The sequence below is a fragment of the Erpetoichthys calabaricus genome, chromosome 1 (assembly GCF_900747795.2).
Source record: "Erpetoichthys calabaricus chromosome 1, fErpCal1.3, whole genome shotgun sequence".
NCBI classification, from domain to species: domain Eukaryota; kingdom Metazoa; phylum Chordata; class Cladistia; order Polypteriformes; family Polypteridae; genus Erpetoichthys; species Erpetoichthys calabaricus.
In genome coordinates this window covers 152,243,684-152,271,306 of record NC_041394.2, presented here as the reverse complement: position 1 = coordinate 152,271,306, position 27,623 = coordinate 152,243,684, and the positions used below count along the sequence as shown (strand labels likewise).

Sequence of the window (27,623 nt, the reverse complement as noted above, 5' to 3'; positions counted from 1 at the left end):
AGAAGAAATATATAAGTAAGGGTAGAGCAACCTTTTTCCTTAGGAGACTGCGTTCTTTAATGTGGGAAAGTCGCATCCTTCATTATCTTCTACAACTCTGTGAAGGCCAGTACAATTTTTTTTGTTTTGGTTTGCTGGGGGCTGGTAACATCATTTCAAGAGCGGCCCACCTAATCAACACACTCATTAAAAGTGCAAGCTCAGTTATGGGCACTCTCTGGACTTCCAGAAACATAAAGCAAAACTGAGTACCATTATGTACAACGCTGCACATCCTCTCAATCACACACCAACACTGAGGAGTTTCAACCAACAATTTATTCAGGAGAAGTGTGTCAAGAAACACTACTGGGACTCCATTATACCAACAGCAGTACACTTGCATGTCTCACTGTGAGTAAGACAGACAAATCAGTTTTCTTTCTTTTTAATCTTCTTGCCCTCTATTCATTCAGGGTTATAATCTCTCACTTAATATTGCATACTTCAGTGTAAGGCTTGTGAATCCATAGCTGATGCTTAATAAGTTCAAATGAAGCACTGATGTTCAAAAGTAATTTAACCAGCATATCACAAGGTTTTAACATGTCACACAGCAGAGAGATGAATAACCACTTTACTAATGCTTTGGGTTATTAAGACCAAAAGCAGTTTTTGTCAAAGTCATGTCACACATCAGTATGTTAGTAACAGACACCTTATAGGTAGTACCTCATCTAAAGTGCTGCTGTTGTTTGGATTGGTCTTGTCTTCTGGGTTTTACTTATCTTCACTCATCTTTCTTGTTCTGCACAACTCTTTAAAAGCACTATACTTTGTGTTACCCTTCATAGTGGTATTTGCTCCTTCCATATTCATGTTAACTTATCTACTTCCTTGTTTCTGTTTCACTAAATAACTTTGGGCATCAAAAAAAGAAATGGCCGCTTATTCTTGAAGAGTCGCTGTTCAAGTTTTGGAGGATATCTTTCTAATAAGAACTGGAATTCTTGAAAGTGTCATCTGTGTTTTGCATGGCTACTTTACTGTACAGGACTTGGAGTTGATATCCATATTGAACATTCCTCTAAAGGTGTTTGTCAAGAAATTCAAGAATCCTTCTCCAGGAATCCTCCTGGGCAGCAGCGTGTGGTTTTCCAACACCACCCCAAAGCAAGGTGACTACAAAATAAAAAGAGGACACAATCACACTGTGACACACAGACAGATACAGACAATAAGGGCAAGGAAAAATTCAAAGGAATAAGGTAAATATAAATATAAGCAACTTAGGTAGGTGAAAATAAAGCAGAACACACACCAGCAGTTTGCCGGTTAGGTGTGAACTGAATGGTAGAGGCCAGTAGTCAGTAAGATGGGAGATATCAAAGACCAAGCCACCAGTCAGTGAGAACATTCTACGAGTGGAGGGCATGAATTGAGTGGAACAGTCCAGCAGTCAAAAAAGTGGGGATTAAGTGGGACAGACCACTAGTCAGTTAAGCTGAACGAAGGAGAGCAGACAAAAGATATGAAAGGGAGATGACGACACACCAGTTTGGCCTGGTAAGATGAAGGATGAAGATCTCATAACTGGGTGGTAGGGAGGTTCTATCAAGTGTCCAGCCTCAGGGTATGAAAGTTTTGTTACCAGATGTCCCTTTCCCACAGCCCTCATCTGGGCTTCTAGCTGAAAAATGGAGGACAGATGAAACAGTTCATTGTACTTATGAAAGAAGCAATCTGTAAAGTACCCCTTGTTTTTGCAGATATGAACTGGTGACCACCAATGTCATCACTTACCCTTATAGACTTACCTTCTGGGCACTTTCTAAAGATGGAACGCACTGATCATCCTCTCCAACAATGAGTAATACTGGACACTGAATTCCACCTGCCTATAGCACACATAAAATATAGTTGTTTGTTACTCATAGGCATAAGTCAATGTTTCCATATGCCAACTGTAGCAGTTCTACCTTGCTCTCATTCCTTAGAGGCATCCTTATTATGTGCAGAGAAGGACTACTGCTAACCAGCACAAAATGAAGTGGTCAAACTGTCAAAATTGCTTTTTACACATTGTCCACTCCAACCAGATGTACTTGTTTGACACTTGGCTTTGGTCCACACTCAAAACCCTAATGAGATACCTGTAAACTCCTCTCCAGGTCTATTCCAAATGCCAGTATGGCATCTTTTATCATGAAATGACCATTTGCATCCAGTTTTGTCTCAGGTAGAAGCCTGCAGTGACAATAGGTTGTGTCACTAAGATGATATCATGAAAATAGAACAGTAATTCACTGCAAAAATCCATTGCATACTAACCTTTGTAATTTCTCCAAATAATTTCCTTCTCCAGGGTTGAGGAGTCCACTGGGGGAATTAATGGCAACAAGACACCGTGGCTGGAGGGAAAGTCAGTGATCAATACTGTGCTTAGAAGCATTAAGACAACTGGAAAGATGGGAACAAAGTGTTCCAGATTGCGACACACTTACAGAAATATCTGGTAACTCAGAAGCCATCAGAATGAAAATAGCAGCTCCAAAACAAGATCCTAGTAAACCCAGTCTATCAGCTGAGACTTGTGGCACTGACTGCAGCAAGTTCCAAGACTCCTGCAAACAGAACCACAGCAAAAGTGTAACCAAGCCAGATTTCAAAAAGTAAGTATGTACCGTTTAGGTTTGGGCAGTGTATCCAGCAGAGAGCGTTAGCTCCCTTGGAAGGAGTTCTTTTGTAATTGCAGCATGTTACATAACCCAAACCTATATGGATATAATATAAAAAGGAGATACCCCTCCCGTAGTGATACGGCGGTAAGAAATCACATAGAAATAATTTAGCTTTGTTTAATGATGGCTTACGCTGCATAACAGACGAAGGAAGCCAATGGCAAAAACCCAGTTCGCGAGTGGGGGCCCAAAGTGTAGAGTCTGCCATTTTTTCCATTGGTTTCCTTCGTCTGTTATGCAGCATAAGCCATCATTAAACAAAGCTAAATTATTTCTCCTATGTGATTTCTTACCACCATATCACTACGGGAGGGGTATCGCCTTTTTATATTATATCTATATAGTTCTGGGTTATGTAACGCTGAAATTACAAAAGAAATCATTCCAAGGGAGCTAATGCTCTCTGCTGGATACAGGCAGTATATTGGTACTATAAAAGTACAGAAAAACGTACATTTTGAAATGGTACAGTACCAGTGTTTTGGGATTTTCAGTGCCAGAAGTAAACATCAGCTTTCCTCTCAATCCCCCGCATCCCCCACCTCCCTCTGCACTTGCTATTGCAGTTGGGGAAAAATATCCATTTCAACGACTTTACAAAATGTTATGAAACTCCAAGGTTTGACGCAATCTTAACTTCATACCCAACCATTTCATTGACGCTCAATTGACACTTCACAGGGGATCAAACTGCCTTAACTCCCTTATGATCTGACACAATCCTGACTTTACTGCTAGTCTGGCACGATGGTGCAGCCCCACAAGGGAGGCTGGATTAAAAAAAGTGGGTTTGGAGTAATTTGTTATTTGCCTCTGAACCATTTTGATACTGGTACTGAGGTCTGAAAGCTGGTATCGATACCAAAGTCCAAATTTCAGTACCGATTCAACACTAGGACTATTACCAGTAAAAGCAACCAAGTGCAGGCAAACATTGTACCAGTAACTAATTTCCAGTGCAAGCCAGAAGATCTTGAATATCACCTTAAATAAAGGAATTAATTAAATACACAATTATAGAAAAATAATAATAATAATAATAATAGCACTTTCAAGTGCAGACATGCTGCTCCTTAGTATCTTAGAACCCAGTACAGTGTAGGCCAACAACACACTCGTATGCGAGCACTGGTAACACTAGAAACAATAATTCAGGGAGACCAGTAACTGAGCCATAGAAGACCAAGAAGAAGAAGAATGCAGAGCACTAGAGAACATCCCCAGCACTGCCAGTGACACAGTCTCAGGTGCAACAGTAACAGCATCCTAGTGTCGACAAGCAGTTCTACTAACATGTGATAACATAGGCCTGTCAGTCGACAGGAAGCTCAGAGTGACAGAGTAATGAAAGGCTGGGTGCCATTCTGTTCTCTTGCTCAATATGAAACGCCAAACTAGACTTTTGCATTTAGTAACCCAAGCTAGCCACCCTTTAGCCCCAGTTTGGCACCTGAAAGTAGCTGATACCCATGCCGCTGCCAAGTTGCAGTTCTGGGTGATTTATGTATGCCAGTGCCAAACAGGCATAGCCTCTAGAAGCCAGAAGTGCTGCACGGTGTTCCATAAGTCCCCCCAGGCCCCAGACATCCAGAAGAGCAGGGAAAGGACCAGGCCCTTGGAACAGACAAAAAAATCCAGTTAATTTTGAGCATGCACAATGTGAGCACCAAACATCTACCCTGAGACACTCATTTAATCACCTGGGGGAATAAAGAGGGTGCCCACCACACCATTCTCTCGCACCTCTATGCAGCGGACTCCAGGTGCCATGTACCATCGCTCCATGGTTGTCACAGCCAAGGCAGTCTGAGTATTAAAGTTATCTGTAATATGGCCATCAAACAGGGAAATGTCAACGACAAAGGGAGTCTGAATATTCTTCTTCCGTAGTCTGGAGAACAAAAATGAGATGCAAAGTTTACTGTAAAACATCAGAATAACACATTACAACTACATTGAGTGTTCAGACATTTATTTACCTAACAGGCTGCCTCCCTCCAACAGCTAGACGCAGACTCCACAACAGACCCATTGGTTCACAGCCAACGTATGATCCCCCCAAAGATTCATCTTTTGATACTGGGCACAAGAAAGTCTTGTTAGTGGACAATGTCAAGCTACTCACTTGATTCTATGATAATGTCTCAAACCACAAGGGTCTCTCTTCACCTGTTCTTACTGGCTTTTCATAAAGACCAAGATCACACCCTGCAGTGTGTGCACAGTGTATTGCAGATCATTTACTGTCTGCTCAATAACATATTTTATTCTGCATGGGTACCCACCAACTAACCACAACTGCAGGACTCCAAAGCCTTATCTTGCTATAAACTCCTCTGACTGACCAAATTTATAGACACAATCTTCTTGTTAATCCACTCATTGATCAAATCAAACATACTGTACATATTTCACTCAGCTGGATGGTCTGTCCATTAACAGGGACCATAAAACACTTACCGTTTACCCTTCCTCTCTCATCACTCACATAGTGAGAGAACGCCTCCCAGAGATCATTCCCCTCATTGCACAAGGTGCTACGCAGCGTGACTGGACAGTGTGGAGGAAGACAGGCCACCTCCAGCTGGAATGGCTCATCCATCAAGGCACGAGTGGGTCTGGCCCAGACCCTTGGAGTATGTCTCCTTTGACTGAGCATGTCTAAAAATGAGACGTGCAGGATGCTTCAGTTGCAACAACTTTATCTGTCTGTTCAAATGTATTTTTGAGTGTCTTCTACCTGCCATGGTCCTTTCGTGAAGAGCCATATTCTGGGCCAGCAAAGTGCCAGTTTTCACAGTTTTAAGCCAATATGCAGCGTTGTAAGCCATGCGTCCTGCCATTCCTTTGATTATCTGCAAAATATATGAACACTTGACTTCATCCAGCTGAATCTGCAGAAGACAAAGCCATAAAGATCCCTGTCGCTTCAGCTAAGGAGATTCTTGAAGCTGGCAGTTGTAACTGATGGCATGCAATGCATCATCTATTTTTTTTGTATTATCTCATTACATTAGAATTAGAAGGCAGCACATTGGTAACACTGCTACCTTAGAGTAAGGTGACCAAGACTTGGGTCCAGGATCCTCCCTGTGTCTGTGTGGGTTTCCTCCCACAGTCCACAGACATGCAAGTTAGGTGAACTGGTAAAGCTAAATTGGCTCAAATGTGTGTGTTTGCCCTGCGACAGACTGGCCAGGGTTTGCTCGTACCTTGTGCCCTATGCTAGCTAGGATTGGCCCCAGCACCCCCATGAATCTGGTCTATTCAAGCAGGTTAGAAATTGATATGAAATAATAATTGGGGTGACCAGGGGCCTCATGCATAACGCCATGCGTAGAATTCGCACTATAACATGACGTAAGCACAAAAGCGGAAATGTACTTACGCACAAAAAAATCCAGAAGCATAAATCTGTGCGTTTGCCAACTTCAACGTTACTCCGCTACATAAATCCCGGTCAGCGTGGAAATTAACGCACGTGCACGCACCTGCTGCCCCACCCCAACTCCTCCCAGAATTACGCCTCCTTGAATATGCAAATCAATATAAATAGCCCTTAAGCTCAGTGTTCTGTGAAAAGGCAATTGCAAAAGTATGAGGAAAAACAGAAGAATTTCAGCGAATACCAAGTGGAGGCAAAGAAAAATTTACTATTTGTTGGTTTAAACAGTGGTATAAACAACAAAAGGAAGCTGATCGAGTGACATAGCGTGTTGGAGAAACTCGAAAGCTCAAGTTCACAAAGTCGCACAGTGCCCAAAATAAAAAAAAAGTTGTCAGATATGAAAGTTGCCGTGAAAAGGCGAGTTGTAGCCTACCGTCTGAGTGTCATATGAAAGCTTATTAGGGTACAAAGAAAAAAAAAAGGCACAATGTGAAAAAAGCACAAAATGTCAACTTTAATCTCGAAATTTCCACTTTAATCACGTAGTTTATTTTGTCATTAAAGTAGAACATCATAAACTTCATCTTAAAATCGTTTAATTTACTAGTTTCTCAAATCCCATTGTAACTAAAATAGTACGCTAAATGCTTTGTTTTGTATTTGATCTTCTATGTGCGTGAATCACTATGTGCTTCCGGGCTTTGTCTTCCTCCGACAGGACACAGAATCCATTACATTCATAATATTACAGCACTCTGAATAATTAAAATACTGAGAAGTATACGTGATATCAATTTCATGATGATAGGAGCTAAAGCATGTTATTAACCATGGGAAGACGGTGAAGCAGTGATTGTTCATGTCTTACACAAGATGCTTTCTGCGCCATGCGCAACCTTTGATGAAATGCTTTATTACAGAAGTTCTGCCTTTTTCAAAACGTACTAACCCCCAAATCCTGTCCTTACTTTTCTTCCTCCAAATACCCAATCGCCACACAATCAGCTCTGTAACAGACGTTAAGCCATCTGTAAGCTTAGAACACCAATTCTTCAAAACTTTTAAGGAACATTGAAATATATTCGTAATGTTTAATTATTCTATCCATCTGTCCTTCCAGTGTCGCGCCAGCCATAGCAAGAATACAGCACGAGGCAGGAACAAACCATGACCGAAGCTCAAGCTCGCTAGCGCTGCAGCACCGTGTAGTTAAAGTAAAAGTTTTATCTGTATAGATAGATAGATAGATATAATATACCTATATTTTAATAAATATATTTTGCTGCATTTCATCTTAAAAATGATATCGTCATCATATGTAAATACGCGCTTTATAAAGTGGCTCAGGTTGTGCAATATTATAACTGTACCATAAATACAATTACCTCACTGTAAACTTGCAAGTACAAAAAGTTCTACAAGGCGCACTTGATGGACTGATTGAGTGCGTGTATAGTTCTTGGGATGAAGCTGTTTGTGAACCGCTAGGTCCGAACAGGAAAGGCTCTGAAGCGTTAGTCAGATAAGACCAGTTCAAATAGCGAATGGCTGAGGCAGCATGTGCTTGATGCTGTATATCGATAATTCTCTTTAGATACAGTGATATAAATACTCCAAGTGGTGCAGTGAAGGAATATGGAAAAAGATGATCCGATGTGGCAACCCCTAACGGGAGCAGCTGAAAGAAGAAGAAGAAGATGCAGTGAGAGTAACAACGCTACAGCAACTATTGTATTTAGAATAGTTTGACCATTCTGTGGACCATTATATTTTTACAGGTTAATTACAATCAGATGCCTTAAACCAGGGGTCTGCAACCTTCACTATCAAAAGAGCCATTTTGCCCCCCCTCTTCCTCCAAAGAAAAATAGTCTGGAGCCGCAAAACATAACACAGCTTATAAACTTTTAAAAGTTGTAATCTTTTTTTAGATTTTACATGTTACAACCACGGAATACAACAAACAGAAGTGCAGTGTGCATGTGTAGGGCTACTTTGAAATAAATTAAAGTGAACTATGCAGGCCTATTTGGGTCCTTCCTATACCTGTGTAAAATTAAAATAAAAACTAGCCCACTTTAATATAAATAAAACATTTAGCTGTAGCTTAGCAGCTTTAAAAAAGTAAACATTAAATTCCATTTCAGTGTGCTGAATCAACTGAAGCACCTGAACATACAAAAAACCTACATCAGCTCCGGGTCCGAAATGAATGTGTTTTGTTTTTCTGAAAAATAATAGCTTATTAAATGCTATTGTTGTCACCTGTTTAAAGTGACTTCTGTTTCTGAAGTTTGCTGCTGATCATCTCTATGTCGGGGCTGTACGATGTGACTTTGACCTTCACACAGGACTGCAGGCTCTCATGTGTGAGGCAGGAGCGATATTTGGACTTTATGAAGTTCATGCTTGAGAAAACTTGCTCACTTAAGTATGTTGAGCCAAAGATGGACAGGACTCCAAATGCATATTTTTTCATGTTCATATACGTTTCGGGAATGGCACTCCATGTGTCGAAAACAAATTTGTCGGGTTTGGGGAGGTTTTCAATATCACTCCATTTGTGCTCTTTAGCGAGAGTAGCCTTCTGACGGGTGACTTCTTCAAGATCCGCTGTCAGGCATTTGAACTTGGACACCCATTAATCTTTATCTGCTATGTCGTCTAGTTCAATTTCTAGATCGGGCTTACTCCTGTGAATGCGGATGTGTTCAGCAGGGATAGGTCGATGTCCACGGGTGTGACAGGGAAGGACAGAGTCTGTGTTTTTCCTTTCTGAACTCACTGAATCTTTCTCTAAATGCAGCTTGCATTTTCTGAACAATTTCCCGTTTGATTTTAAAGTCGGAGAATAGATGCTCTGATATTTTTATGAACGATTCTTTCATGTATTCTCCGTCTGTGAACGGCTTACCCCTCCTTACGATATCTTGAGCTGCCACAAAACTAGCAGCTGTAGTTGACTGTGTAGAAGTGATCCACTTTTTGAAAGTATGTTTGCTCTGTTCAGCTTTCCGTTGCAGTTCTGAAATTGCTGTCTTTCGCTTATCTTCACTTGGGTATTTTTCAGTGAATGCTGAGAGCTTGTTTTGAAAATGTCTTTCAACGTTACATTTTTTGTTGTTTGATAATTTATCGCCACATATTAAGCACACCGGTAAGCCAGCGTCGTTGGCGGTGAAGGCAAATGCTTCTGTCCACGCAGAATTAAACTCTCTCAATTAGATGTTAAAATGTATAACAGTAGTAGTAGTAGTAAATAAACATATATATATATATATATATATATATATACATACATATACATATATATATATATATACATACATATACATATATATATATATACACATTATATATATATATATATATATATATATATATATATATATATATATATATATATATATATATATATATATATATATATATATATATATATATATATATATATATAAATACAAGTTAAATTAAGAAATTGCCGTTATTCATTTTCATGGTTTTTATTTTTTTGTCAAGGCCAAAGGGAACCACTGCAAGGAGGCTGAAGAGCCGCATGTGGCTCCAGAGCCGCGGGTTGCCGACCCCTGCCTTAAACTAATAAACAATATGCGGTTAATTTCAGTGTATTTATAAAGCCGCGTTAGGGATGTGGATCTGAAAAAGAAAGGGAAACCACACAGGAACAGTAGCACTGCTTTGACGCTGGGGGCCGCCAGGTTTTATACATCGCGATTTGAACGTGGAAACGTTCTTACGCAACATTTCTGTGCGTATGCACTGTTTATACATGAGGCCCCAGATCTTTACACACAATATACTAATCAAGCTGTCAAACTGCACAGCCCCATCTGAGTTCAGGGCTCCTTGGTACTGGTATATTTAGTTGGAAAGGGGGGTGGGAGGCGGTCTCCTTGGAGTGTTCTTTGTAGTAAAGCGGGAAAACTAAGTATTGAACGCGTCAACGTTTTTCTCAGTAAATAAATTTATACTGGAGCTATTCACATGTCAGTGACAACCCAAGTAATCCATACATACAAAGAAATCAAAACAAATAAGTCCATAAATTAAGTTATCTTTATATATAATACGCTACTGTGGCTGTTCGTATATCTGTACAGGATTTTAAATCACCTGTATCTCACAAACCGTTTGAACTATTGACCTGAAATTTAGTACACACATATTATGTGATGTCTACTATCCACTTTCGGGTGATGTTTGACCGCCAAGGTTATTCCTCTTTTTATTTTTATTTTATTTTATTGAAGAATCAACTCTAGGCAGCGTGCAGCAGTACCCATGCGCCGCACAACCAACGCCTCATCCCTACCACCTTTGCCATCACTTCCTCTACCTCTTCATATCTTAAATCATTCGTGAGGCAGATTGAATGATTAAGTGCCAGCTTAAGTGATAAATTAAAGAAAACGTACTAAGTAATTGCAACACAAGCTCTAACAATCAGTTTTAATGCAAAAAGATGCAGACAAAAGAAAGAGAAGTGGGCCGCTAAGATGGAGAAAAGAAGAGCTGCTCAGTAAGCAATAAGAGCATCAACCTCTGAGCAAATGAATGGTAAACGTACAGAGAAAGAGGATGAAAACTAGGAATGCTCAAGTCAAGTGTATTCACCTGCACGTTATCATGCAGTGCGCAGTTAGTGGTGTGTAATAAAGTGGAATGACACAAGGAAAAAGTATTGAACAAATAATAATAATAATAATACATTTAAACAGGACGCCTTTCTGAGAACTCAAGGACACCGAACAAACAATAAATAAATAAAAGACACAATTCTAAACAACTTAAAACATCAGAAAATGTAAAAAAATTAAAACTAAACAAAACCACTGTAATCATAAAGAAAAAGCCATTTTAAACAGATGCGTTTTAAGTTTACATTTGAATGATTAATATGATTTGATATTTCTAAGCTCGGTAGGTAATGAATTCCAGAGCTTGGGAGCAGAACGGCTGAATTCTCTGCTCCCCATGGTGGTTAGACGGGTGAGAGGGACGGTCAGATGGATGGAGGAAGAGGATCTAAGGTTACGGGAGGGAATGGCAACATGAAGAAGGTCAGACAGATATGGAGGGGCGAGGTTATGAATGGCGTTAAATGTTAATAGCAGAATCTTAAAATTAGTTCGAAACTTAATCGGGAGCAAATGAAGCTGCTGCAAGACCGGAGTAATATGGTGAATAAATGAGATTCGAGTAATGATGCGTGCTAGAGAATTCTGGACTAACTGAAGCTTATGAAGATTTATTAGGAGACCAAAGAGGAGTGAATTGCAGTAGTCCAGCCGAGAAGTAACAAGAGTATGAACAAGAATGGCAGTAGTATGAGGAGTGAGGGAGGGGCGAATACGATTAATATTACGTAGGTGGAAGTAAGCAGACCAGGTGATGTTATTAATGTGAGATTGGAAGGATAGAGTACTGTCGAGGATGACACCCAGACTCTTGACCTGAGGTGAAGGGGAAACAACAGAGTTATCAATAATAAGAGAAAGATTATTGGTTTTGGATAATGATGATTTTGAACCAATGAGGAGAACCTCAGTTTTATCACTGTTTAATTTAAGAAAATTAAAAAAGAACCATGATTTAATTTCAGCAATGCAGTCAGAAAGCGAAGGTGGTAGAAAAGAGGAGGTGGGTTTACTAGCATGGTAGAGTTGGGTGTCATCAGCATAACAGTGAAAATTAATGTTATATTTATGAAAAATATCGCCATGGGGAAGAAGGTAAATAATAAAAACAAGAGGCCCCAGGACAGAGCCCTGGGGCACACCTGAATTAGCAGCAGTGGGTTGGGATGTGAAGGTTTTAAGCTGTATGAACTGAGTGTGGCCTGACAGGTAGGATTCTAAACCAATCAAGTGGAGTGTGGGTAATGCCAATCAAAGATAATCTATTAAGGAGAGTGGTATGACAAATAGTAATTAGACCAGAGTCAGCAGCCATAAGGAGGTCATTGGTAATTTTAACAAGTGCCGTTTCTGTACTATGAAGAGGGTGAAAACCAGACTGGAACTTTTCATATAGATTATTATGAGATAAGTGGGTGTGAAGTTGGATAGCTACTATTTTTTCAAGAATTTTGGAGATAGATAGATAGATAGATAGATACTTTATTAATCCCAATGGGAAATTCACAATAAAGGGCAAGTTAGAAATAGGGCAAAAATTATTGAAGTTAGTAGGATCAGCACCAGGTTTTTTCAGTATTGGGGTTATAGCAGCAGTTTTGAAAGATGAGGGAATAATGCCAGTAGTAAGAGAAGAGTGAATGATGGCTAAAATGAGAGGGACTAAAGAGGGAAGGCAGGCTTTAACCAGAACTTTAGGCAGGGGGTCCAGCTGACAAGTAGATAACTTAGATTTGTAGATGAGATCTGAGATTTCAGAGGAAGTGGGAAGCTGGAAAGAAGAAAAAGAGTGAGTAGGCGAGTGTAGTTCAGAAGAAATACAGAGAGGATCTGGACCAAGGTGCTGATGTATCCTTTGGATTTTCTCATTGAAAAAGGACATAAGAGAATTACAGAAATCAGTTGAGTAAAGGTGAGATAGTAAAGAGTCTGGAGGTTATGTAACATTATTAAGTAATGAAAACAAAGACTTGGTGTTACCTGTATTACAAGTAATTAACTGAGTGTAATAGTTAGATTTGGTTTGCGCTATACAATCCTTGTAATAGAGTACATGATTATTATACATCTCTTTGTGGACAAAGAGTCCAGATTTTTTTTATATAACCTTTCAAGTGCCTGCCCTTAGCTTTCAGAAGCCGAAGTTCAGGTGTAAACCAGGGGGCAGAAAAAAAAACAGATCTGGTTTTTAGTGGAGCAAGAGAATTAAGAATACCATTAAGACAATTGTTATAATATGAGACCAGTTCTATGAGAGTGGATAAATTATAAAAGTCCATTTGGGAATCAATTCTAGAAGACAGCAAATTCAAGTTAATATTCGTAATGTTACGAAAGGCTATGAGACGTGGGAGCTTAGGAACAGAAAAGCTAAGTTTGGCATTGAATGAAAGGAAAAAATGATCGGTTATAGTGAGTTCATCTGCTGTAAGATCGAGAGAAACACCACCACAGCAGCAGATCAGGTCCAAGATATGTTCTTTACAATGGGTAGGAACATCAGTGTGCTGCTGGTATCCAAAACTCTCCAGGCAAGATAAAAAGTCTCTAGTGAGAGGGATATCGATATTGTCCAGATGTACAGTGCATCCGGAAAGTATTCACAGCGCATCACTTTTTCCACATTTTGTTACGTTACAGCCTTATTCCAAAATGGATTAAATTCATTTTTTTCCTCAGAATTCTACACACAACACCCCATAATGACAACGTGAAAAAAGTTTACTTGAGGTTTTTGCAAATTTATTAAAAATAAAAAAACTGAGAAATCACATGTACATAAGTATTCACAGCCTTTGCTCAGTACTCTGTTGATGCACCTTTCACAGCAATTACAGCCTCAAGTCTTTTTGAATATGATGCCACAAGCTTGGCACATCTATCCTTGGCCAGTTTCGCCCATTCTTCTTTGTAGCACCTCTCAAGCTCCATTAGGTTGGATGGGAAGCGTCAGTGCACAGCCATTTTAAGATCTCTCCAGAGATGTTCAATCGGATTCAAGTCTGGGCTCTGGCTGGGCCATTCAAGGACATTCACAGAGTTGTCCTGAAGCCACTCCTTTGATATCTTGGCTGTGTGCTTAGGGTCGTTGTCCTGCTGAAAGATGAACCGTCGCCCCAGTCTGGGGTCAAGAGCGCTCTGGAGCAGGTTTTCATCCAGGATGTCTCTGTACATTGCTGCAGTCATCTTTCCCTTTATCCTGACTAGTCTCCCAGTTCCTGCCGCTGAAAAACATCAACTGGTGATGAGCGGTGCCTGGTTTCCTCCAAACGTGATGCCTGGCATTCACACCAAAGAGTCCAGAATTTTCTTTATCATGGTCTGAGAGTCCTTCAGGTGCCTTTTGGCAAACTCCAGGCGGGCTGCCATGTGCCTTTTACTAAGGAGTGGCTTCCGTCTGGCCACTCTACCATACAGGCCTGATTGGTGGATTGCTGCAGAGATGGTTGTCCTTCTAGAAGGTTCTCCTCTCTCCACAGAGGACCTCTGGAGCTCTGACAGAGTGACCATCGGGTTCTTGGTCACCTCCCTGACTAAGGCCCTTCTCCCCCGATCGCTCAGTTTAGATGGCCGGCCAGCTCTAGGAAGAGTCCTGGTGGTTTCGAACTTCTTCCACTTACGGATGATGGAGGCCACTGTGCTCATTGGGACCTTCAAAACAACAAAAATCTTTCTGTAACCTTCCACAGATTTGTGCCTTGAGACAATCCTGTCTCGGAGGTCTACAGACAATTCCTTTGACTTCATGCTTGGTTTGTGCTCTGACATGAACTGTCAACTGTGGGACCTTATATAGACATGTGTGTGCCTTTCCAAATCATGTCCAATCAACTGAATTTACCACAGGTGGACTCCAATTAAGCTGCAGAAACATCTCAAGGATAATCAGGGGAAACAAGATGCACCTGAGCTCAATTTTGAGCTTCATGGCAAAGGCTGTGAATACTTATGTACATGTGCTTTCTCAATTTTTTTATTTTTAATAAATTTGCAAAAATCTGAAGTAAACTTTTTTCACGTTGTCATTATGGGGTGTTGTGTGTAGAATCCCGAGGAAAAAAATGAATTTAATCCATTTTAGAATAAGGCTGTAACATAACAAGATGTGGAAAAAGTGATGCGCTGTGAATACTTTCCGGATGCACTGTATATTAAAATCCCCCAGCAGAATTATATTTGGAGTAATTGTAGATAAATTGGTAAGAAAGGTAGCAAGATCGTTCAAAAAATCGTTGTTTGATTTAGGAGGACGGTAGACAGTTGCAATGATGGTAGGAACTGGCCCAGACAATTGACACACAGTTGATTCAAAAGAGCTAATAGCAGGTGCAGGCAACGGCAGGACTTTCCACTTCTCGGTCAATGAGGAGATCCTGAATGAGATGTCCCTTGCTCGTGAGTGAGAAGATGTTCAGTAGACCAAAGCTGACAATGTTGCGGTCGCATTTGATAGTGGTGTTAGTCGACCAAGCTAAGCTGGCCAACACGCTGTGGTCAGCATTCCTATCTGTGTTATGTGGAGGGTGCCGAAAATCAGACCAAAAAGAGTTAATTCCTTTCGAGACGTTCATTTGGAATCTCCGGCGGGACCCACGATGGATGTATCTCCGATGAGGGAGAAGTATGACGTCCTGGTCGAAATACAGTATCGACAGCAGAGGCACAGACTGGAGCAGACGCAGTCGAAGAAGCTCAGCAGCTGGGTACGGGAGGAGGCCAGTCGCAGGTTGGATAACAAGCGACAGAAGACTCCAAACAAACATTATCCAGACAAATATCCTACCAGTTCACATTACAGGCGAGGCCACAGGCAGCTCAGGCATCCAGAGAACAAACTGGTAAGTTTCAAATGAAACAGGGATTAAGCTGAAGCTAAATGCATACACAGCATACGCAGCCACTCAGAAATATCAGCAAAAATGGCAAAAAAATACCATCAAAATCACCAGTCATAGCAAAATCAATAGTCTAGTTAACGGCGAGCAGTGGCGACCAGTCCCGCCAGCATTCACTCAAACCAGAAGTCCACGTGAAGAAAAGAAGGTGCAAAAAGGCATGGAAAGCCAAGAAACCAGCAGAAATATGTCAGTATTTAGAAAGCAATCCTGCCCCCCATCAGTGCAAATTAATATCAGCTGATTTAGTCCTAATTGATGGCCTATACCAGGGGTGGTGAACTCCAGGCCTGGGGGGTATTTTTCGTACGTGGATTAGTCGTTTAGCCGGATGTAATTGTTGACGATTTGGCCTGATCCTGGATCTGTCGGTTTTTCAAAACTCTTGCTGGAAGTGCTGTCATAGCAACACATCCTAATCCTCAAACCTGCTCAGAGCAGGTTTGTTCTACGTAAACAAGGATTAGTTTACACACGTAATCGGTGACGGTGCGTGGAAGTCATCCAGTCATGGCTTCGCAGTTCATGAATGAGCAACCAATTGATATTGGTGCCCAAATTATACGAAAAGAATTTCATATAGAGAGGGTTTTGCGCGATCAGAAAGATCCTTTATTGCTCCCGGAGGAAATTCTTTTCGAAAGATACCGATTTAGCCGTGGGGGAATATTGTACCTCAAAGAATTATTAGCACCTTATATTTGAAGTCAAACTAGGCGAAGTCGGGCTCTCACAACCACACAGACAGTATGCATTGCTTTGAAGTTTTTTACAAGCGGCACTTTTTTATATACTGTAGGCGATGCGGAAAATCTAACTAAAAGTGCAGTTTGACAGGCAATTCGTAAAGTCTGTTTGGCTCTGAAATATTTCCTTTGGGTTTTCATAGTGTTTCCTGGACACCTGCGTGTGTAGACAATAAAAGAGGCATTTCATGCCATTGCAGGTAGGTAATACACAGGCAAAAACACCCACAGTTCCATGAAGAATCTCAATCAGCCTAACATTCTCATTACCAGGATTTCCAAATGTGATTGGGGCACATGGGACTGATCTGAGTGGAGTTTGATCAAACATTATTTTGAAAATGTACCTCTCCTCCTGATGAATAATCAGACACAGTGTCTTCGTCAAATATTTGACCTTCCTCAATATCTCGTTGGTCAGACACAGGTTCAAGGGATATGACATTCCCTGCAACTGACCCAACAAAAAAGAGGGCTATATGGAACATACCTATGGCACACATGGAGGACAAATATATGCAATGACCATCCTTTACCTGAAATGAAGTGACCACTGCATCCTGCCACTGGTTCTGAGGAGGAGCTTCCCCTTGGAATGCCCTCAGAAACAGGGCGATGGGCATTTTGCTGGAGAGCCAACTCTTCTGCAGGGGTTAGGTGTGGACCGTGTGGACCTCCTCCTGTTTTTTGCTTGTCTGCCTTCTTATTAGCTTTAAAATTTATGTTATTTATATTATATATGACTATGTCAAGAATTCTTTAAATAGTTATATACCAATATTTACCAGTTTGAAGTATATTCTTGTACTTCACTTTAACCTGTTCCCATGTTCTCCTTGTGTTCACGTTTGTTCTAGAATTATAACATATTAAATAATAATTAATCTGACACATAGGAAGTGAAACGCTGCATTCAGTAAGTACAATGCACACTACTTAGCGTTTAATTTGTCGGCCACTTTTTGCCAGCCGTCTTTTCTGGTCTGGGCTGCTTTTGCAGTGTTACCCCTTGTGCATATTAAATCTTGAAATTCTTCATGTCCTTCGAATAAAAGGTCTTGCGCCGCGTGTGTGAAAAAAAATGCGCCCGTTCTTTCGTCATTTTGTTACAGCCTATCAAAGACTTGCTGATCATGTTTTCTAGACTCAATATATATGGGCTTTTCACTCAGCGTGGGCGCTCGCATTCATCTCTGATGATTAGATCCAGCTCGACTAATCTAATACACAGCTGCGCTTGAAAAACCGACCTATCCCAGATGAGTGTCACCGGCATTAACTTATCCAAAATGAGGCACCTGATCTCGGATGATTTAAGCGACGTACGAAAAATACCCCCCTGGAGTGCCGCAGTGGCTACAGGTTTTCATTCTAACCCTTTTCCTAATCAGTGACCAGTTTTCACTGCTAATTAAGTTTTTCCCCCATCATTTTAATAGCCCTGTTAGAAGAGTTCAGCCTTCTGAATTGACTCCTTTCTTCATTAAATGACAGCCAAGCAGAAATGAGATGTGAAATGAGCTAACAGATGACCAGCTAAACTGGGGCTTCAAACTCCAACCAATTTCACTCCAATCACTTTCTTAATGAGAAGCCAATTCTTGCTGTTACTTAAACCCGTTATTTAATTCCATGGCTTGTTGCTGCTCTCATTCTGCCACAGCACACATTTCGAAAACTGTTGTTTTTCCGTTCTTTCTAAGAGCACCGTCAAAATGTTTCGGTAACCTGAGAGATCAACTTTACCAAGACCATCACGTCTCTTTAATTTCAGATATTGTGTAATGGGCACAGGGGAACTGGTCATACAGTGGCTTGTTTTGTGTCTCATTATTGTTTGGCTGCTAATTAAAGAAAAAGAAACAACTATGGGGCCTGAGTCAAGTTAATTAAAAGAAGTAATCAGCAGCAAAAACTGGTCACTAATTAAGAAGATGGTAAGAATGAAAACCTGCAGCCACCCCTGTCATAGATCTTAAATCTTGAAAGGTCTTGTGCCGCGTGTGTGAAAAAAAATGCGCCCATTCTTTCGTCATTTTGTTACAGCCTATCAAAGACTTGCTGATCATGTTTTCTAGACTCAATATATATGGGCTTTTCACTCAGCGCGGGTGCGCGCATTCATCTCGTATGATTAGATCCAGCTAGACTAATCTAATACATGGCTGCGTTTGAAAAACCGACCTATCCCGGATGAGTGTCACCGGCATTAACTTATCCAAGATGAGGCATCTGATCTCGGATGATTTAAGCGACGTACGAAAAATACCCCCAAGTGAACATTTCATGTCAATAGCCCCATTAGAAATATATTTACTGAGAAAAATATTGACACGTTAAATATTTATTTTCCCTACTGCATATTAAATTGAACAGTTTAGGAAGTCCAATATGGAGATTCATTCTGCACACTAAATCTCTTATATATATATATATATATATATATATACACTAGTCATTTAGCCCGTTACAATAACGGGCGCTAGAACAGTTGTGCTTAAACATTAGTAGGAACAGTCTATATTAAATGGCAAGGGACTTTGACCTCATTCTTATTGTTGGTCGTATTTTTCTTTCTTTCAGTCTTTCTTTTGTTGATGTTTACTTGCTGAGCTGACCGTTCTTCGTGGGCTGCCGCCGTGTATTGTGTGTCTTTAATTTTCTGTGACAGTAATACTGTCTTGTACGTCTGCTGGCTTGTGCGTCCGTAATATACCTTTAATTTTATCTGGCGGTAATACAGGCGTGCATGTCGGTAATATGCCTTTAATCTCCTCTGACAGTAATACTGGCTTGTGTGTGGCTGTAATATGCATCACTGTATTGTGTACCTTTAATTTCCTCTCGCAGTAATACTGGTTTGCATTTCCGTAAAACACCTCTAACTTTCTCTGACACTAATATCGGGCATAGCACCGTGCCCCGCGCATGCGCACTTCACCAGAAGACACACACGGACACCTGGACGCACACAGGGATTTTATTAAAGAGGATAATATATATAAATATATTTCTCTTCTGGTTCGTCCTGCTTTCACTTCAAAACCGGTCCCGCCCACACGAAGCCGACAAGGCATTTCTTGATTCCTGTTTGTCCTCTTCCATGTCATGTACTATACTGGCCAGCTGAGCGTAATACATCCAACAAGTACTCGAGGTGCTGCCACAGCGGTAAAGTTGCTTTACCACCTTTGCGGGAGCCACCTCTTTACAACAGCTTCTTACACAGCAAACGTCAGAAGCTAAAAGTTATCGTGAACACATTCGAGAATACAACTCTTCTCTAGCGTTGCTTCCATGGGTGCACAGATAACTCAACCTCCTGGCCACGGACCATCCTGTTTTAAAATACACAGGCACATTTATCACCAAATCTCTCCACTATACGCTAACACTTCTACCTCTCCAGGATATGGACAGTTGTATGTTTTTGACGCAGCGCAAGCTACTGAAGTACGCTTACAAAATAAAGCAAACTGCATGCTGCGAAAATTTACTTCTCCAGTTAGATTCCATGCTCAGAACTATCAACCCCTTCACTAAATCATACAGACACATGCATGAAATCGCTCAGTCCAATTCAACAGCATCTGTACGAATGGTTTTCAAGGAAAACCCTAGGCAGGATTTACTACGATACAATGCTCCGACATGTCACACCGATGTTGCAGCGATTTTCAACGGAGAAGATGGCGAAACGTCTGCCGAACGGGACATTTGTATCTATCCCATACGCAACTCCTGTAAACAGATTTTCACGCTCAATATGAATTGCGATCCTGTGGTTTACCCACTTTTATTCCCTTACGGAGACATTGGCTGGCACAAAGATTTACAACATGTTCCCGATAAAAGAACCGCCAAGCGAATAAGGCTTAGTCAATGCCAATTTAACGCGTACAGATTAGCAATGAGGAATACATTTAGTATTTTGCACTCCAGCGGCAAACTATTCCCACTGTACGTCGTAGATGCGTATGTTAAAACAGAGGGCGCCCGTCTCAACTATCTCAGATTACATCAACAAGATCTGCGAGTGGAACAATACAAAGGGCTATAAGACGCACTGCAAGCAAACGCTGAAAATAACGTACGAGTAGGCAAAATGATCATATTACCGTCCACATTTCCAGGAAGTCCAAGATACATGCAACAAAACTATCAGGATGCCATGGCCATTGTACGTAAATTCGGAAAACCCGACTTATTTATCACTTTCACATGTAATCCTGCTTGGCCGGAAATTTTACATGCACACTGCGTCTTTCAATAAGTATTTATTTCTTCTTGATTTCTGAATTCCTTTCCCACCGTTTTCCGTTCCTATTCTTACACTGTTGTATGCTACGGCGGGCGTCGGCTAGTCTTTATTAAATGGCCTGCCAGTTAAAAACGGTGCTTTTTATTTTGTTAAAGTTAAAAGAAAAAAAAGTTTCAGAGGGTGAGTAGCTCAGTTATTCCATATCCCTGCGTGTACGAAACACCAAGGGGAGCCCTTCGACCTTTACTCCCCGATGTTCGATATTAAATATACTTCTCGCGCTCCTCTAGGGGAACCCACACAAGCAGTCGATTTTGTGTTGCATTGCGAAGAGAACAAAGATGCCATACCTACTGTATGTACACGGTTTCTAAATGTTGAATACTGCATGTATCGAATGTTATTTCTTAATATGTGCAATTTCATAACCGACTAAAAAATAGATAAAAACAGAGGCCAAAAAAGTTGAGAAGCGCCGCATTATATGGTTAAACGGGAGTTTAAGGCTTTCCCTGGCAGCAAGGCAGAAACTAAATCAGAGCTGAATGCATGATACACCTTACGATAAATTCTCACACACACATCCCACACTGGACCAAAACCGAGTTAACAGTCTAATTAGAAATCACGCCTTTGGAAGGTCACAAGACACCGAAGTTAAATCAACACACACAGTGAGTGAACGTACAAACCCCCACGTACTGGTAATACTACTCACTGAGCAATCGTTCCCTTATGTTCCTGTCAGATAACAACCATAACCGTGTTATTAATTATGGCTCATTGATTTATGACGGTTGCGGCCATGGATCATCCTCTGTACTCCGCCGGATTCAGAATGCTCGCACCAGCGCCATTTCCATTACTTCCATCGCCTCGGACGGTCACTGACCTTCCCCAATTGTATCCGGCTGCAGGGAGAAGGGTCCGGCTGCAGGCAAGAGTATCCGGCTGCAGGTCGCAGACTTGGCCTTCCTCGCCCCTGGCCTTCCGCGCCTCCTGCCTTCCACACCACGCCCCCAGCATTCGCGTCCGTCCTCTGTCACATCGCTTTCGTTGAAAAACTAGTAACGTTGATTTACCATGTAACCCTAAAAGACGATATTAATATGACTTCCTGCAATCACGAGGCAAGAATCCGAGTTTCTCTTTATGGTATTACTGTCGTGTTTACTTTTAGAAACAAAAAACAGTTTTATAATTTATGAGTCAGGATTCGATAGTTAAAAGAAAGAGGGCATAACATATTTTTACATTAAGGAAACCCCATACTAAATATGAATGTGGATGCTCTAACTGCTATTATAGTGAATTCTATCATTCAAAATATTTGAAATTATTTTTATGGTACTTTTGTACTAAACGGCATGTCTGACATTATTTCTGGAACCTCGTTCAATAAAGGAAAATTCCGTTAATGACATTAATTTATTATGTTACAAAATAAATGATGATCAATAACACAACAAAGCAATCAACAAGCATGAAAATGAAGGTCTAAATTTTCGAGTTCAAAAGAAACTTTTAAAATTGTTTATATTTAAAAAAATTTTAAATGATCCAGCTTACTAATAGAGTTCATACTTTCATTTCCATTGTCTGTCTTGAATTGTGTTTTCTTAATTTTGTTCAACGCTGCTGCTATAATGTTGATAAATTTCAAGTGGTATTATTAAACTTTCAAACGTTTACCTGGTTTTTTAATTTTAATGCATAATTGTTCTTCCTGGGACCCTAACTTATAAATATGTACTTATCAAAGAAAGTGAAGCGAATCTCTCAAATTGCTTAATAGATATTATATCGTTTTTCTAAAGAAATGCAAACATTTTCATTATTGAAAGTTGCACTTCCATAAACCGTCGTTTTTATTTTTTTTGGAACTGAACTAACAGATTTTAAACTTAACTTTAAAAATGTTGTGTTTGGGTCGATACAATAATTACAAATAAATTTTTAGTGATTTTAAATCATTTAATCGCCATATACCATTTCTTGTATTAGGAATTTGTCATTTGTTGCATACCCCAACTTACTCTCCAAACGGAGATTTACTTTTTTGTAAATAAGATTACAGTACTGTTATTAGGTCATCGGTCTCACTGCCTGCTCAGGATTCTTCCTATAGTGTGTTCAGCTGTCTTTGACCACTTTGTGCCTGCGTGTGTCATCGTTACCTTAATAAATGCTATCTTGATTTCTGGTTGTGTTCCTGCTGCCTTGAAACACGCTGTGGTGCAGAAACGTATTATAAAAAACAAAATAAGGACCCTCTAATGTGTCAAATTTCAGGCCAATTTCTAAACTGCCTTTTTTATCTAAAGTCTTTGAAAAAGTTGTCCTAACTCAAACATTTCTAGATGAAAATAGTATTCTGGAAAAATTCCAATCCAGATACAGATGTTCTTGCAGCACTGAAACATCCTTGTTAAAGGTTAACAGTGACCTCTTCCCAATTACTAATCCTGGAGATTCTGCCATTCTTGTACTGCTAGATCTTACCTCAGCTTTTGATGCTGTGGATCTTATGATTCTTATATCCTGCCTTGAACAGTATGTAGTCATCCAAGGTAATGCCCTGAAATGGTTTAAATCTTATCTAAGAAATAGGAATGTTTCTATTCATTTGGGTGAGTTCTCATCCTCTGTAGCTCCCCTTACTTGTTGGGTTCCATTCTTGGACCAGCTATCTTTTTGATAGGCATGTTACCTTTAGGCTCCACTGTTAACAAGTATGGCTTCTCTATACTGATGACACTTAAATATATTTGCCACTAAAATCAAAGCGAGAAAATACAGACCCTCCATGTGTGCTTGAATGATATTAAAACCTGGATGGCAATGCATCTTCTTAAACTAAATGATAATAAAACTGTGATCATGGTGTCCAAGAGTTAAGAAAGTTTGAGTGTCTCTGATATTGCTCTTGGACCCCTTTCCATATACGTATCATAAAGCTTCAGTTAGCCCAGGTGTGATCTGTGACAGCTCATTCAAACTCGACAGACAGATAAATTGTGAAGTTAAATGAAGCTTTTTCCAGCTGAGACTTTAAGGTAAAGGCTTTTCTTTCTTTCTTTGATCTTGAAAAGGCCATCCAAGCTTTTACAGCATCTCATTTGGACTATTGCAGTTCTTTGTATTTAGGTATTGGTCAAGCCCTGTTACGACGCCTACAACTATTCCACAACTTTGCTGTTCGCTTATTGAAGGCTCTCGTAAGTGTGGTCATATTTCACCAATACTGACCTCACTTCACTGGCTTCTGGTCCATTTCAGAATTGATTTTAAAATTCTATTTCTTGTTTTCAAATGTTTGAGTGGATCAGCCCCATCTTGCCTCTTGGAACCTCTTCACTTGTATGTGCCAACAAGATCCCTGTGGTCTACTAGCCCGATGTTCTTAGTTGTGCCGAGGTCGAGGCTGAAGCAAAGGAGGAATCGGGTGTTTGTGGTGGCTACTCCTTTTCTCTGGAATGGCTCTCCTTATTATATTAGGACTGTAAAGATAAAGTTGGTTTGCAACATTTATTACAAAAAAGTTAAAGAATATATAAAATATAGAACAAGAATTGTAGGTTGTAACTGAACAATGAGGGACATGTATGTTTGTTACATTTTCTCACAAAACTCAGTAATTTTCCTTTTTCCTCTCACGTTAATCTAAAAACAGATGCATGTCTTCCATATGTGAAAAAAATATGTCTAAAGACATATTCCCTCTCCTGTTCTTCTGGAAATTCAGATAGCAAATCAAATTTCTGAAGGGCCTCCTCAGTATCGTCTTTGTCCATTGACAGTAACGCAGGGAGTGAGATTCGCCCTCTGAACACAGAAATGTTCTCAGCACACCACTTCTGTGCCTCGGTGAAATGCTGAAGGATTCCATCCTGCTGTAATACATTATATTAAAAAAGAAAGAAAGAAAATTCTTTAAATGGTCATCATAAAGCTCATAGCCTTTTCCTCCACATTTACAAGGAATGTAAGGAAAGTAAAAAAAATAATGTACAGTAAATTTAATTTATTATACATTATTAACATTGCTGCTTTTGATCACAGATTCTACAAGTCTTCAATGTTTCTTACAATACACTATTATTAATACAGCACTCAATGCATTTCTCTCTTTGAACTGCCTTTCCCAAGGTTTCTTCTATTTTTCCCTACAAGGTTTTTTTGGGAGTTTTTCCTTGTCTTCTTAGAGAGTCAGGACTGGGGGGCTGTCAAGAGGCAGGGCCTGTTAAAGCCCATTGCGGCACTTCCTGTGTGATTTTGGGCTATACAAAAATAAACTGTATTGTATTGTATTGTAAATGTTTTATGGCCTTTAAGAGTTGTACTAGTACTACAGTTTGTCAGAAGATATAAAACAGGCTTTTAGTCTTTTGGGATTTGACTCCTACTGCTTAACGATTAACAGTCGGCATCTGAGACAAGCATTAAGTCTTTTTATACATTTTATTCACTATACCACAGGCATTGTAAGCCAACATCAACAAAATGTAATTTATCTTTGTTATGGAAGTTTATAAAATGATGTGTCTGTACCTGCTCATCAGTGCCCTGTGCTGGATGTTGGAGAAGGGACGCTGACGTTTCTTCTAAAAGAAAAAAATCTGAAATCTGCAGAATGCAGTGCTATGGAACAGAATAGCAAGACATTTGTTCATTTCAGATGTAGTGCCAAGTCTTTACTCTGTCTTCTCATTAATGGCTCAATAAAGTCTAAACCTAAAAACATAGAAAATAATATTTACCTAAGGAAATGTTAAAAAAGAACCAAAAGAATAAGCACAAAAAATGACCCTGTCCTGGCTGTCCATTGTTTCTGTACCTTCTAATTTTTTGTTTGGTTCTTGGCCTTCATTTAGAAGGGAGTTTGCTCGCTCAGTCTGATGTGAGCAGTTACTTCATGATTTCAAAAAGAAGCACTAAGTTTATAATGGTAAACATTTGGACTATTTGTCTTTGATTTACAATATGGCTAAGTATATTTGCCATATTGCCGCAGAACTAAATTAGAGTTATTAAAGGAAATTTAAATTTCATTTACCCCTTGGTGCTGGAGTTCTCAAGTAACATTCTACACCAGCTCTTCCACAAAGCCAGCATGTCATTCTAAAGAGGACTGAGCAGAGTCACGTTCTTAAAAGGAGTTTAATGTTCAAAAATATTTATGCAAACCATTATAAACATACATTTAAATTATCTGGATTTTGAAAGGTAGGCATTTCTGGAACTTCAAAACCACTATGGACAGTATGTTGAAATAAAAAAAAAACCAAATATAATAAAATAAGTTAAACATAACACAAATATCCAACACAAATTGTAGAAGGTGACAAAAATGGGAACCAGCAACCAGATATAATCCTCCCTCTACAAATACTACAATGAAAGAAGAGAGGACTAAAGTTGAGACACAACTCATTAAAACTGAAGGGGGCCTCGAGGATGAAATACAGAGACACCACAAAATGGTCCTTTGGAAACCTTGACACGACATTAAATACAGACATACAAAAAATGATAGTTACAATATGAAATGGTCATACCATCAACATGGAAATTTCACAGCCATGGCTATTCATCTGACTTGGAAGGCCCTAATACATCCATCCATCCTTCATCCAACCTGCTATATCCTAACTACAGTATCACGGGGGTCTGCTGGAGCCAATCCCAGCCAACACAGGGCGCAAGACAGGAAACAAAACCCGGGCAGGGCACCAGCCCACTGCAGGGCGCACACACACCAAGCACACAGCAACACACCAAGCACACACAAGGGAGGCCCTAATACAAGGGGTAAAAAAATTTAATCAAAGAAAAATATTAAATGCTGACATACAGTAAACTGTTGACAATGACTTTTAAACAAAAACAACAATGGAATTGGTCACTTGGGACACACCCTGTGTTACATCTGTAAATAGTAAAACCTGCCAAACAACGGAAAATGCTCAGCTTTTTAACCTGTATTTAAAAAAGTTCCAGTTCAGAAATCTAAACGTCAGTATTGTTTGCAAGCACACACTCTTGGCATACATATACTACCTGCATACTTGACAATGTGGCCTTCATGACTCTGAAGGTGACGTAGCAGGATGCTGTAGTCTCTGTGCTTTTTACAAAGAGGGCACTTGGATTCATTTGGATATTTAATCAATGTTATCAAAGTTGTTTTTATATTCTCTGCCTTTATGGAGAAATGTGACTGTGGAAATCAAGACAAAAATAATATGTAATACTAATTTGGCAGAAAGCGCTAACGTGCTTTTATAAATAGCTAACTTAACTAAGTTAAGATAAGATATTTAACATACGTTAATGACGACGATAAACAAAAATACCTTTCATATTGTACACTAACATTGCAGATTCTCTACATAACATCTCATAAATAAGTGAAAAAGTTAATATAGATGAAACAATACGGCAAATATTAAAAAGAAATAATACAAGAGGTAAAAAATAATTAAAACGATATGCTTAAAATAGGATATGGCAGTAATGACGATAAACAGAGAACACTTGGATTCGCTATACTGTATATAATCGTACATCTCATTAGTTTTGTTTAATGGATCTAAAGTTTTTTTAAATATACTGAGCTTTTTATTCTGTGAGTCCATACCTGGTTCTGTTGTGCCATTGTTCCGTGTCAGAAATCGTTTTCAGCTCCTTTTCTTTTTCGAATTGGAACAACTGTACAGCAGCCGTTCTTCTCTTTCTACGGACTATAGGCGGTTGTGGGGTGGACTGTGGAAGGCCGGGGGCGTGGAAGCCGGGGGCGTGGAAGGCCAAGTCTGCGACCTGCAGCCGGACCCTTCTCGACGTTCGTAGATCTAAGACAATGAACTCCACCAAATTCTAAGCATTTGATTAGAAACGCGTATTTTCTCACAATCGAGCCACTTGCCTCGACAATTGCCAAGTAGATATTGCAGCA

General features: G+C 39.9%; 1 protein-coding gene across 3 annotated transcripts; it reads right to left on the bottom strand.

Moving 5' to 3' along the window:
• Positions 1–300: 300 nt before the first annotated feature.
• LOC114656075 (acyl-coenzyme A thioesterase 1-like) lies at positions 301–27,623 on the bottom strand. 3 transcript variants are annotated; one of them, XM_051932272.1, is made up of 13 exons: positions 27,510–27,623; positions 21,387–21,560; positions 5,461–5,614; positions 5,181–5,381; positions 4,700–4,799; positions 4,421–4,611; positions 4,171–4,334; positions 2,484–2,603; positions 2,311–2,390; positions 2,133–2,226; positions 1,797–1,877; positions 1,534–1,669; positions 301–1,161 (listed from the first exon to the last, which is right to left on the bottom strand). In XM_051932272.1, the coding sequence occupies exons 3-13, from the start codon at positions 5,561–5,563 to the stop codon at positions 1,067–1,069; spliced, it is 1,365 nt and encodes a 454-aa protein (XP_051788232.1). In that variant the 5' UTR covers positions 5,564–5,614; positions 21,387–21,560; positions 27,510–27,623; the 3' UTR covers positions 301–1,066. The 3 variants fall into 3 exon arrangements, with proteins under 3 accessions (XP_051788232.1, XP_028663319.1, XP_051788234.1); XM_028807486.2 differs by having other exon boundaries at positions 5,461–5,575; XM_051932274.1 differs by lacking the exons at positions 21,387–21,560; positions 27,510–27,623 and adding an exon at positions 16,755–16,843 and having other exon boundaries at positions 5,461–5,575.

Excerpts from the sequence above, each read along its gene's own strand:
- LOC114656075 (XM_051932272.1), bottom strand. The coding sequence starts at position 5,563 with ATGGCAGGACGCATGGCTTACAACGCTGCATATTGGCTTAAAACTGTG. Across the intron at positions 4,612-4,699 it reads GGAGGGAGGCAGCCTGTTAG|ACTACGGAAGAAGAATATTC; the intron begins GTAAATAAATGT and ends TTTGTTCTCCAG. Across the intron at positions 1,670-1,796 it reads CTTTAGAAAGTGCCCAGAAG|CTAGAAGCCCAGATGAGGGC; the intron begins GTAAGTCTATAA and ends TCCATTTTTCAG.